Here is a 13157-nt window from a genome sequence, read left to right as displayed (position 1 = left end):
GTGGGCCACTAAATGGAAGAAGTCAGGCAGCATAAGAGTCAGAACAAAGCAGCAGGAGGATGGCAGTTTGAGCCTCAAACCCCTCAGCAGCACCAGGCGGCTGCTTTTTTATTTTCTCTTTGACCCTCAGATGCACGGCCCTGGATAAATCATAATCATTGATTTATGGCATTTTTCACTATTGGTCCATGCAGGGCTCCCTATAACTCACCACCTGGTCACACAGTTTCAGCAACGTAATAAGCCTCCATAAACCCACCACCCAAAACAAAAGCTAGAATTTAACAATAACCTACATCTAACCAGGAGATCCCCTTGCTGAGGTAGGTGGGCGAGTCCTTTTTGTTTATCAATTCAACAAATCTTGATTGTACACCTTCAATAGGCCAGAGATGGTGCTAGAATCATCCTGAATTCCATGTTCTTTGCATTTCTTTGCTTTTTTGTAATAAAAAAGATTCTGTGTTAGGTGAAATCTTCTGGGACTTAATTTTTCCTTTAATATGAAATTGCTCACGCCGTTCATATTACTTTGTGGCACCACAGTTCATGTGTTTTGACTGCAGCGTAATATTCCATTGTGTGAATTACCTCAGTCAGCGTCTTCAAGGCTGGCCTGGGACTGAACCCTGAAACTGCAGTATTTTCCTTAATTTTTTCATTCAACAGAGATTTATTAAATACCCACTACGTGCCAGGTATTGTAGGAGACACCAGGGGTGCAGTAATGACCAAGATAATCGCAGCCTCTATCATTCTATCTTGCAGGGTCTTTTCCTCATTCTCTTTTGTTTTCAAAAAGGTATGGATTGTTCTGTTTAATAACCACTACTCAACTGATAGCGATTGAAAACATATTAGCCAGGAGTACTAGGGTCACTTCAGTTCAGAGATGAGGAACCCAAGGCCCCAGAAAATACAGACCGAAAGCCTCTTTTGTTCCCTCTGTCTCTCAGCTTCTAGCACAGTTCCAGACCCATCAAAGGCGAACAGCCAATATTTGCTGAAAAATAAACAAAGAGACTTACCCTACCTACTTCAACCAGTGCAGACATGTATGTGCAGGCAGATTCCGTGAGAAAGAATGAATTGACAGGGGATTGGCCACTAATTGGATGTCCTTGATACCCCTCCAAACTGCCCCTCCTGTAGCCTTCCACATCTCAGCAAATACCCTCTTGCCTGTTCACTAAAAACCCACAAGCAACCAATCTATGGGCGAGGCCTATTGCCTTTATCTTCGAAGCACAGTTGAATCTTCCCACCGCCCGTCTATTTATCCCCCCTTGCTATAGCCACACCGATCTCCATTCTGTTCCTCCAACACCAAGCTTGTTTCTGCCTGCCTGGCTACCTCCTGTCATTCAAGTCTCAGGCCAGAGGCCCTCCCTAACCTGACCCCTTCCCTAGACCTCCCATTTTAAGCATCCAGCCAGGCGCTGTCTCCTATCACCCATGTTACTCTCTGCATAGCACCCATCACTCTCTGGGTTTATCTGTTGACGACCTGGCCTCTCCTACTCTCCCCCTGATTCCCCCACCCCAGGATACAGCATCTTGAGGGCAGGGCCTCACCTGTCTTGTTTGGCCACTTCTCCCATCCTTGCTGTAATTATTTCTCATTTGTCTTTGAATCCACAGCTCCCAGAGCAGTGCCTGGTACAACATAGACACTCTAAAATATTTGTTTGATGCTTAACTATTGAATGCTACCCCCTCTGGTTATCAGACAAGCGTCAATTCTTTTCACCTTTGTATTTGACTGAGTTAGACAAAAGGGCTTTGTAAACTGCTATGTGCCAATCGTGTACAGATCACTGTTGGTAAGATTATCACCGGGCTCTGTAGCTACCGCAACAGACTCTCCAGAATCCTTCTCATTTCATCCTGGAAGTAGATCCCTATCCAGGCCCTGGTGATGGTGGAGGAGAGACGGTCGGGAAGGAACTACAGTGCAGAGCCCAGAGTTCAGTTCAGTGTAGCAGTCATTTGCTGGGCCTTTACTAGGTACAAGCCAGATGCAAAGCACTGAAGGCACAAAGGCAATAAGAAATAGAGACCACCCGACGGGAGAGTGCTAGAATAGAGCTCTGTGCCAAATGCCCCGGGGGCACAGGATGGAAGGGCCAGGAAGAGAGTTCTCTCTGTGAACCAGGCACTTTCCACCAGATATCGCATCTCATCCTCACAGGAGCACTTTGAAATAGGTGTCATTTCCCCCACTCTAGGAGGGGAGAACCTGAGGCTCAGAGAGGTTAAGTATCTTTTGCCCAAAGGCTCCCAGTTAATAGGAGGCAGAGCTCGAATTCCAACTCAGCCCCTGAAGAGCCTAGCTATCTCTGCTGCGTGCCCCAGCTGCCCATGGCCTAGTGCCCCCGTAGGGCAAAACCAGGCACATCCCCCAGCAGTTTGGGAAGAAAGGAAGAAGCCCCTTCTCTCAACGACTATGTCCGCGACGCTCAACCATGGGAACAGGCAGCACCCAGGGACCCCACAATTTCTAATCTCGGACACCCACCCAGGGGTTAGAAGAGGCCCTCTCACTCCCAGATGGGACTGGGGAAACTCCCCCCTGGAAATGACCAAGGGCCTGCAGCGCCTCCACCTCCACCGGGGCGGCCGTGACCTCAGCCAGCGGGCAGGCACGTCCCTGGGTAGAGACCTAGGCCTCGCCCAGCCCAGGGACGCCAGGTCCTATGCCAGATGAGGAAAGGAAAGAAAGAGAGTTCATGGGAGGCAGGAGAGCAGGAACTTAGGCAGCACCCTTCCCTAAGCTCTGCCTTGCAGGAAAGGGTGCAAGTACTTTGCATGAGAGCCTTTGTGTGCGGGCTCCTGTGTGTGCCCCTATGTGGCTGTGTGTATGCTGAGTGCACGTGTAGTGGTGCAAATGAGTGGAAGAACAGAGCCTTGTGTGCATCTGTGTATGTGTATTCACGATGACCTAAGACTACACTCACAGAAATACCTTAGTGTCCTGGTAGTTTTTTGTTTTTGTCTGTTTGTTCTATTAGGTATAACATATGTTCAGTAAAGTACTCAAATCTAAAGTATACCACTCGATGAGTTTTTACACACGTATACCCCCATGTAACCAACACCTAGATCAAGATCTAGTTTTCCAACATTCCAGAAGGCTCCATTGTGCTCCTTCAAATAACCCCCAGTATAATCACTATCCTGACTTCTATCACCATGGATTAACTTTAGCTTTTAATCATATATATGAAATAATACTCTTCTGTGTCTAGTTTCTTTTTTTCATTATTATGTCTCTGAGATTCGTCCATGTGTCATTGCATTTCACACTAGTTTATTCTTGTCTATTGCTGAATTATATTCCATTATATGAATACACTACAATTTATTCTGTCAGTGACTGACTTTGGGGTTTTTCCAATTTTTAGCTATTATGGATGAAGCTAGTATGAAGATTCATGTACAGGTGTTTTGCTGGACAGATGTACTCATTTCTCTTGGCCCTAATTCCTGGTCATAGAATCATAGAATACTGAGACTTCCCTGGTGGTCCAGTGGTTAAGGCTCCGAGCTCCCAATGCAGGGGGCCCGGGTTCGATCCCTGGTCAGAGAACTAGATCCCACATGCCGCAACTAAAGGATCCCGTGTGCTGCAACGCAGATCCTGCACGTGACAACAAAGATCCCACGTGCCTCAACTAAGACCTGGTGCAGCCAAATTAAAAACAACAACAACAAAAAAACACAAAGGATCATAGAATAGTCATATGTTTAGCTTTAGTAGATTCAGCCAAGCCTTTTTCCAAAATATTTGTGCCAATTTACACTCTTAGCAGCAGTGTCTGAGATTTCCAGTTGCCCTACATCCTCATCAGCACTTAGTATTGTCAGGCTTTTAAATTTTAACCATTCTGGTGTCTCTGTAGAGATAGATCATTGTGGTCTGAATTTGCATTGGCCTGATGAGTGATGACGTCAAGCATCTTTTGGCACTTAATTGGCCATGGAAGTATACCCTTTGGTGAAGTCCCTGTTCAAGTTTTTACAGAACTACAATATCTATCAAAGTAGGCAAATAATTGACAAAAACAGACAGGAGAGCAGAACCATCTTAAGAAACTCAGCAATACACACAACAGCCCAGCAGCCAGTTGTTTTTCAATTGCTAACTAGCTGCTACAATTAGTAAACCTGTTGTACCAGGTCATTTAGATGAATAACTGAATTTTATATTTTAAACCAATTATTTAGATATCATAGAGCCCCCCACCTTAGACTCAGCAGGGAGAAGGGAATGCAGATAAAAGCCCTTTCCTGGCCTCTTAGCCCCAGCCTGAGAGGTTCCCTCACTCAACTCACTGACTGTTTTTCCTTCAATTACAGGATCCCGACAGTGATCAACCCCTGAACAGCCTCGGTAAGCTCAGGTCTGGCTTTCCTTTGTCTATCTCAGTTTCACTCAGTTACCAAGTAGATACTAGACCCCTCCTGCATGGTCCTCACCACCACCTCCAAGTGCTAAATGCTACGGGAGACATCCATCCACCATTCAACAAACATGTATCAAGCAAGTGTCATCTCCAGGATTCATTCTAGAAGTAGGAGGCATGGTCTCTGGGGAAATAGAACCATCAAACCTAAAACGCCAACAGCAGTGATTTTCTAATTCATTCATTCAGTTACTTATTCTCTCATCCCTTCAACAATACTGTGAGTGCCTGCACGGGGTAGGCCCTGGGCTGGACACGGGACTACAGCAGTAAAAACGACAGCCAAAGTCCCTGCCCTCATGGAGTTTACAGTCTGACCGTGCTGCCAAGGAACAAGCTGGACAAAGGTGTTTTCACTGGTAGAATAGAAAATGGCAGTGTTTGCCTGACTTACCAGAGAAAAATAAGTTAATAGATGAAGTATTCCCAAATATAGGGGGTTTTTTTCCTCCTGTTCCATTGTTTTAAACCATTGATACCTATGCCTGATAACCTGGATCAGCAAAACAAGTGAGCAGAGACAAGTTAATATGACAGCTTCATAAGGAGATGACCAATCCCACTTACTCTGACAGCTTATTTATTTCAGGGTCACAAGTTAATAAAGATCACAAACGATATAATCTTCAGCAGGTAAAACAACGCCTAGTTTCTACTTTGGAATTTAATATATCAATATTCTGTGGTGTCCCCAAAGAACACTAGACATACAAGGGCTCCACCACCTGAGTAAGCCTGGGAACAGCCAAACCAGAAAACAATTAAGGGAGCTAGGGAGGGAGAAATCAGTGCCAAGTGAAGATTCTGAGGTTAAGAATGATTACAGGTTGTGCAAGGACCAGGGAGTGAAGCTGCTCATGTGGAAATGGGGCTGGCGGACTAGCAGTGGGAAGTCCATTTGGCTGGGAGAGGGAAGCCAAATTACACTGCCTTTGAAAGCCCAGAGAAGAGGGTGGTCCAGATATGGAAGTCATGGGGAGCCCTTGAGGGTTCTGGAGCAGAGACGTGATGGGATGAGAGCAATATGTCTGTCTGGCAGCATTGGACAGGACAGGCTGGAGGAAGGAGCAGTGGCAGGCAAGGAGGCTATTCATAGCTCAGCAGGTTGGTTAACTTTATAAACAATAAACTTTGTAGACAACAAACCAAGAAAACCCTTCGCTTCCTGATGATGTTCTCCATGAGAACATCAGGGAGGCAGAGACATTGGGCCCTGGACAGGGGAACTCATCAAAGGATTCCCAATAAGTCATTCACTTCTGGGAAAACAAGCCAACCTTGTATCCCCAGAAGTAGGTGGTCAATGAAGAAATCATGCATGAATGAATGAACAGAATGTCTCCATGTCCATGGCCGCAGGAAAGAGGAAAGTGCCGAACACTCACTGCTGGAACTTTAAAAACAATATCCGACAACATTGTTAATAACCTACTCTGTTGCCAGGTCCTGATAATAGCAGGCAATACCAACCCTCATCCTTAGGGCCAGAGCTCCGTGTCTGAGGTTTAACCTCTCCCTATTGAGGAAACATAGAGTTTCCTACGCTTTCCCTATCGACACATCCAATGATATCCGCACTTATTGGGCACCAGTCTCTGGCAGGGTGCCATTCTCTGCTTTTGAACAGCTGAGGAAAGACATAGAGACAGAAACATAACTAGCCATCATTCCAGACAGAATAAAATAAGACCTGTAAGAAAGGCGGAAGGGATGTGCTGAAGAGAACAAGCAAAGAGCAAATCGTTTACTCATTTGACACATATTTTTTGAGCTCCTAGTAAGGGCCAGGCACTGTTCTAGGCACCAGGGACTCAGCAGTGAACAAAACAGACAAAAATCCCCATCTTCCTGGAGACTTCATTTCAGGCAGGGTTGGGAGGGGCTAGATGATATACAAAATATGTAAAATATACAGTACATTAGAGGTGATAAATGCTTTGAAAAAAATAAAACAGGGAAGGAGGATAGGAAATATTGGAAGACTGAATTTTAAATAGGGAGGTCAAAGAAGGCCTCAGCACGAAAGTGGCATCTGAAGAACAATTTGATGGAGGTAAAGGAGAGAAAGCCATGTGTAGACGAGGGGGAGGAGGGCTGGCCTATTGCTTTCCAGGGATTCTCAGGGTTGCTACGATTCCTGCCCTAGTTCTCCCTGGAGAAGTCCCCGTGGCACCTCCCCAGCTTATTGCCTGCAAGGAGAGGGGACGCCAAAGAGCCTATCCCTGATACTTTGTGAGAATTTCATCTTTTAAAGCCTTGCCATGTTCCATCTCCTTGGATAGCCACGTGAAGTGGACAGTATAGTTATTATTGCCTCTGTTTTAGACATCAGTAGGTCCCTCCTGGTCTCCCGAACCCCAGACTCTTGCTCTAGTCCACCTCCTCCCTGATGAAAGAGTCATAGTTCTAAATATTAATGTGATCATATCTCTCTGCTGCTTAAAAGCTTTCCATGGTCCCTCACTGCCCTCAGGATAAAATCCAAACCCCTTAGCATGATAGTCAAGACTCTCCACAAGCTGACTTTGCCAGCCCAGCTTCCACAACATGCTTTTACCCACCTTACATCCCAGGCACACCAGCAGCTCACAGCTCCCAACACCCAGGCCTTCACCAAGCTGGACCCACTCCTCCCTCTCCCATCTCCACCTAGAAAGGCCCATTTAAGTGCCTTGATGGTGTCTGGTGGTACTGGCAATTGTGTCCCTGTTTGCCTCGTCCCCCAAATTGGAATCTCCTTAAAGACAGGACCTTTCTAGGGACAGGCTGTGTGCTGAACTGAGTTGGAGATGAAGGCCATTAGGTCACCTTCATTCACAAGTATTTATTAAGCTTCCACTAAGCACATACTGTGCTGGCAGCCCCTGCCCTCCTGGAGCTTATAGTTTAATCAAAAGACAAGTCAGGAAAGAGGATACATGATAGTAAAGGGAAAGGGTACATGCCTCTCCTGGGACAGATGCAGGTCAGACTGGACAGGATGAAACATCCTAGAACAGGCTGTCAAGACAAAGAGAAGGTGCCATGGACTAGAGGAACACCTGTGAAAGACGGACAAGCCTGGGTAAGTGAAAGGAGATGGGGAGCCCCTATGCTGAGGAAGCTAAGCCTAGTCTGCAGGAATAACCCCAGCATCAACCAAAACGGTCCCCAAAGTTTTCCTGGGCTCCACACCAGGGCCTAGAGGGTGGGGAAGCTGTGGGCCTTGGCAGGGGGTGGCCTCCGAGTACTGACTGCAGGCTCTTCCCCTCCCCCTAACAGATGTCACCCCCCTGCGCAAATCCCGCATATCCCTGGAGACCTTCAGAAAGGTGGGGATCCCCATCATCGCAGCATTGGTGAGCCTGCTGATCATCATGGCCCTGGCTGTCCTCAGTAAGTGGCAGCCCTCACCCCAGCCCCCATGCTGCCTTACTGCCCCCCCTCCACCCCTACAGCAAGTGGCAGCTCCCACCCACCCTTCCCCTGCCCTCACCTCAGAGTGCTCCCCACCCCAGCAGAGTCAAGGCCAGGTGATCTGCATAGAGCTTTGTATCCACCCCTGCTCTGAAGGGAGCCTTCCTCTCAGAGTGAGGGAGATGAACTCAGCCCCCATCTACCCAGATGGATTCTATCCCAGATGATTTCTTCTGTGGGGAAAGCACAGTTTGCACCAGTTAAGAACCCACTCAGGCAATGGCACAGCAGCCAGGCCCCCTGCCTGCTCCTCCCCAAGTCTGCAGACAGAGAGCGGGGTGGATCCGCAGCCCCGCTGGGAGGAGCAGGCAGCATGTCTGCTTATGGGGAGGGAGGCAGGGAGGACGCATCGGGGAAGATGCCCAGGCAGACAGCACCTTTCCCCGCCTTGAGCTCTGGCTTCACCATGGCAGGAGCCTGAGACTCACTGTTATCCCAGGCAGGCCACTCTGGGGCAAAGAAGAGTAAACTCAGCGAGCCCCGATTCCCACAGTCCCTCCCTTTCAGCCCGCACATACTGTGACTGAGTCCCCATCTTCACCCACCCCCCTAGTCACAGCAGGCTACTGACTGCAGCTTTCACGCAGGAAGTAGGGCTGAGGGGACCAGACTAGGAATCAGGACACCTGGGTCGGGGATCCCGGCGCTGCCCCTTCTTGCTGCTATGTGACCTTGAGTAAGTCCCTCAACCTCTCTTAACCTCAGTCTCCTCACCTGTAAAATATCCTGCCTCCCTCAGAGGGATATCAGAGAACCAATGAGGTAACGTGTGTAAAGTACCTGGATAAAAACCAAGTTGTGCAAAAGTGTAGGTCATCACGTAGTGTGTAGAGATGTGGCCGAGGCCATGTGTTTGCTCACCAGGCCAGGACGGCCTTCCAGGAGCCTGCAGCAGCCTTCAACTCGTTGGAGGACGCTCAGAGATCATCCGGTCCAACGCCTCATTCTCCACTTGGGCACTGAGGCAGTGTGGCAGTCGAGGACAGGGCTAGGACAGGTCCCCAAGCCCTGACTGGGCAGGTCCATTTCTACTTCGTGGCGGTGGAAATGCAGATACACAACACAAACACCACCCAGATCCCTGAGCGCCCTATCAGGACGTGAGATGCACATAACTCCAAATCATTCCTCTTGACCTTGGCTGGCCCAAAGCGGTGGTGGGTGTGCAGCGGCATCAGCAGATTTACTGTCCTAGGCCAGTTTGGCTCAGACTAATGTTAAGATGAGCCTGCCTACTCTGAGCACGTGCCCTGCCATAGTGGAGAGAGAAGACAGGGCCAGGTTCAGGGTGATCCAAGGCAGGAACAAGTACATAATGTAAAGTCGGGCTCTCCCTGTCCCAGAAGGCCCTTTGCAGCTTCCAACCCGGGACCCCCAGGTTCTGCAACCAGAGGAGGTAACGTGAACTTCCATCCTGGGCTGGACTCCCTCGACCTTTTGGCTTCTGTGGGCTCAACTGGTGACGCTGTGTCCTGGCTTCACCCCAGGAGGCAGGAGGGACCCCTCGTCACCCAGGCTCCTGACCATGAACCAAACTCTGAAAGTCCAGGAAATATCTGACTGACCTGCTCCTTCTCCCTTGCTTCTCAAACCAGGAGCATCGGGGCCACAAGATCACATTTTGAGCTCCTTCAGGGAAGGTGTGGAGAGGCAGCAAAGAGCTTTAGAACTAGACAGACACTGATCAAAATCCTGGCTCTAACACCTCACTGCTATGTGGCCTTGGGAAATAAACCCTAACTCTCTAAACCTCCATTTCCTTATTTATAACAGGAGTTCATAATGGCACCTGCCTCCTAAAGTTGTTGTCAGGATTCCAGGTGACAATGCAAAGAAAGCGCTTAGCAGTGATAAGCAGGGCCATCATCAGACTTGTTACCACCACTCCTAGGGTGGGCCAGTGGTGATGCTGGGCTGCAGAGGGGAGCTTCAGGCCAAGGGAGAGTTCAGTCAGGCAGGAGGAGCCAGGACAGTTTGGAAAGTATGGAAATATCTGTTCCCGGAGGACTTTTTTTTTTTTTTTTTACAATTTTTTTTTGGCTTTTTTTTTAAACATCTTTATTGGAGTATAATTGCTTTACAATGTTGTGTTAGTTTCTGCTGTATTACAAAGTGAATCAGCTATACATATACATACATCCCCATATCTCCTCCCTCTTGTGTCTCCCTCCCACCCTCCCTATCCCATACCTCTAGGTGGTCACAAAGCATGGAGCTGATCTCCCTGTGCTATGTGGCTGCTTCCCACTAGCTATCGGTTTTACATTTGGTAGTGTATATATGTCAATGCTACTCTCTCACTTCCTCCCAGCTTACCCTTCCCACCCGTGCCCTCAAATCCGTTCTCTATGTCTGCGTCTTTATTCCTGTCCTGCCCCTAGGTTCATCAGAATCATTTTTTTTAGATTCCATATATACGTGTTAGCATACGGTATTTGATTTTCTCTTTCTGACTTACTTCACTCTGTATGACAGACTCTAGGTCCACCCACCTCACTACAAATAATTCAATTTCGTTTCTTTTTATGGCTGACTAATATTCCACTGCACATATGTGCCACATCTTCTTTATCCATTCATCTGTTAATGGACACTTAGGGTGCTTCCATGTCCTGGCTATTGTAAATAGCGCTGCAATGAATATTGTGGTACATGTCTCTTTTTGAATTATGGTTTTCTCAGGGTATATGCCCAGTAGTGGGCTTGCTGGGCCATATGGTAGTTCTATTTTTAGTTTTTTAAGGAACCTCCATACTGTTCTCCATAGTGGCTGGGTCAACTTACATTCCCACCAACAGTGCAAGAGAGTTCCCTTTTCTCACACTCTCTCCAGCATTTATTGTTTGTAGATTTTTTGATGATGGCCATTCTAACTGGTGTGAGGTGATACCTCATTGTAGTTTTGATTTGCATGTCTCTAATGATTAGTGATGTTGAGCATCCTTTCACGTGTTTGTTGGCAATCTGTATATCCTCTTTGGAGAAATGTCTATTTAGGTCTTCTGCCCATTTTTGGATTGGGTTGTTTGTTTTTTTGCCATTGAGCTGCATGAGCTGCTTGTATATTTTGGAGATTAATCCTTTGTCAGTTGCTTCATTTGCAAATATTTTCTCCCATTCTGAGGGTTGCCTTTTTGTCTTGTTTATGGTTTCCTTTGCTGTGCAAAAGCTTTGAAGTTTCATTAGGTCCCATTTGTTTATTTTCGTTTTTATTTCCATTTCTCTAGGAGGTGGGTCATAAAGGATCTTGCTGTGATTTATGTCATAGAGTGTTCTGCCTATGTTTTCCTCTGAGAGTTTTATAGTGTGTGGCCTTACATTTAGGTCTTTAATCCATTTTGAGTTTATTTTTGTGTACGGTGTTAGGAAGTGTTCTAATTTCATTCTTTGACGTGTAGCTGTCTAGTTTTCCCAGCACCGCTTATTGAAGAGGCTGTCTTTTCTCCATTGTATATTCTTGCCTCCTTTATCAAAGATAAGGTGACCATATGTGCGTGGGTTTATCTCTGGGCTTTCTATTCTGTTCCATTGATCTATATTTCTGTTTCTGTGCCAGTACCATACTGTCTTGATTACTATAGCTTTGTAATATAGTCTGAAGTCAGGGAGCCTGATTCCTCCAGCTCCATTTTTCTTTCTCAAGATTGTTTTTGCTATTCGGGGTCTTTTGTGTTTCCATACAAATTGTGAAATTTTTTGTTCTAGTTCTGTGAAAAATGCCACTGGTAGTTTGATAGGGATTGCATTGAATCTGTTGATTGCTTTGGGTAGTATAGTCGTTTTCACAATGTTGAATCTTCCAATCCAAGAACATGGTATATCTCTCCATCTGTCTGTATCGTCTTTCATTTCTTTTATCAGTGTCTTCTAGTTTTCTGCATACAGGTCTTTTGTCTCCTTAGGTAGGTTTATTCCTAGGTATTTTATTCTTTTTGTTGAAATGGTAAATGGGAGTGTTTCCTTAATTTCTCTTTCAGATTTTTCATCATTAGTGTATAGGAATGCAAGAGATTTCTGTGAATTAATTTTGTATCCTGCTACTTTACCAAATTCATTGATTAGCTCTAGTAGGTTCTGGTAGCATCTTTAGGATTCTCTATGTATAGTATCATGTCATCTGCAAACAGTGACTCTTTCACTTCTTCTTTTCCGATTTGGATTCCTTTTATTTCTTTTTCTTCTCTTATTCCCGTGGCTAAAATTTCCAAAACTATATTGCATTTTCTGAGGACTTAAAAACACTAGACTCCTTCCCATCATCTAAGACAGCAAAGGAGCAACAGAATCCTGAAGGCAGGAGCTAGAAGACAAAATCAAAGCAAAACACCAACCTCCTAATGGGTCTTTCAACCCCAGATAAAAACACCAAATCCTAGAATTGCACTTGATAGTGATGAGACACTTTCACAACCACCATCTCATCAAACGTTCTCTGCAACCCTGTGAGGCCCAGAAAGGGGAAGCGATTGGTCTAAATGCACACAGTAGGTGGCAGAGCCAGAACTCAGGTCTTCAGACTCCAGGCCCAGCGCTGTCTTCTCCCTCCGCAGAGGCACTGTGTCAGCACTTGGGGTTGAGAGGCTAGTGGGGACTGTTTCTAAATTGCTCCCCACACATGATCTTGATTGACTCCCCAGCCATCTTTAAGGATGGGACAGATGTTACTATCTCCGTTTTACAGATGAGGAAACTGAGGCTCAGGACCAAGAACACCAGCTCCTAAGTGACAGAACTGGGCCTGGAACCCACATCTGCCTGTCTCCAGGCCCAGCATGTTTTCAGGGAAACTATCTCTCCTGCCCCTGGGCTGCCTGCTTGACCGTAAGCCCTCTCTGCCCCTCCCTGCCCTTGCCTTCCAGTCAAGGTGGTTCTGGACAATTACTTCCTCTGTGGGCAGCCCCTCCACTTCATCCCAAGGGGGCAGGTGTGTGACGGCCAGCAGGACTGTGCCTCAGGGGAGGATGAGCAGCACTGTGTCAAGAAATTCCCCAATGGGCCTCCAGTGACAGGTGAGTCCAGGGGCTGTGGGGCCAGGGGAGTGGGAAGGGCAGGAAGTCGACTCGGGTCCCCTTGGTCCACTGCACAGCATCTGCCACCTGACTAGTCACTTTCCTTCCCCGTTGTAAGGTTCTTAAAAACAGGATCATGTCTTGTCTACTAAGTCCCCAATACTTAACATGCAAACACTCAGTAAATTCTGATGAACAAATGTGGGCCAGAGGGGAAGGAAATTGT

General features: G+C 46.9%; 1 protein-coding gene across 3 annotated transcripts in view; it reads left to right on the top strand.

The window, feature by feature from the left end:
* The first annotated feature begins 4359 nt into the window (after positions 1-4359).
* Positions 4360-13157, top strand: part of TMPRSS4 (transmembrane serine protease 4) — a 21351-nt gene continuing 12553 nt past the window's right edge. The window contains exons 1-3 of one of the 3 annotated variants that reach the window (XM_007456331.1): positions 4360-4393; positions 7728-7777; positions 12782-12931. Coding sequence is in view for 1 of the 3 variants with exons in the window: in XM_007456329.1 (XP_007456391.1) it covers positions 7823-7841; positions 12782-12931 (169 nt within the window). In the remaining 2 variants the exon portion in view is untranslated. Of the gene's footprint in view, positions 4394-7727; positions 7842-12781; positions 12932-13157 lie in introns of all 3 variants that reach the window. The other 2 variants (XM_007456329.1, XM_007456330.1) reach the window with 2 other exon arrangements.

The sequence above is a fragment of the Lipotes vexillifer genome, unplaced genomic scaffold (genome assembly GCF_000442215.2).
Source record: "Lipotes vexillifer unplaced genomic scaffold, Lipotes_vexillifer_v1.1 scaffold753, whole genome shotgun sequence".
Classification (NCBI taxonomy): Eukaryota; Metazoa; Chordata; class Mammalia; order Artiodactyla; family Lipotidae; genus Lipotes; species Lipotes vexillifer.
The sequence above is the reverse complement of the archived record's forward strand: the minus strand, read 5'-3'. Positions and strand labels throughout refer to the sequence as shown.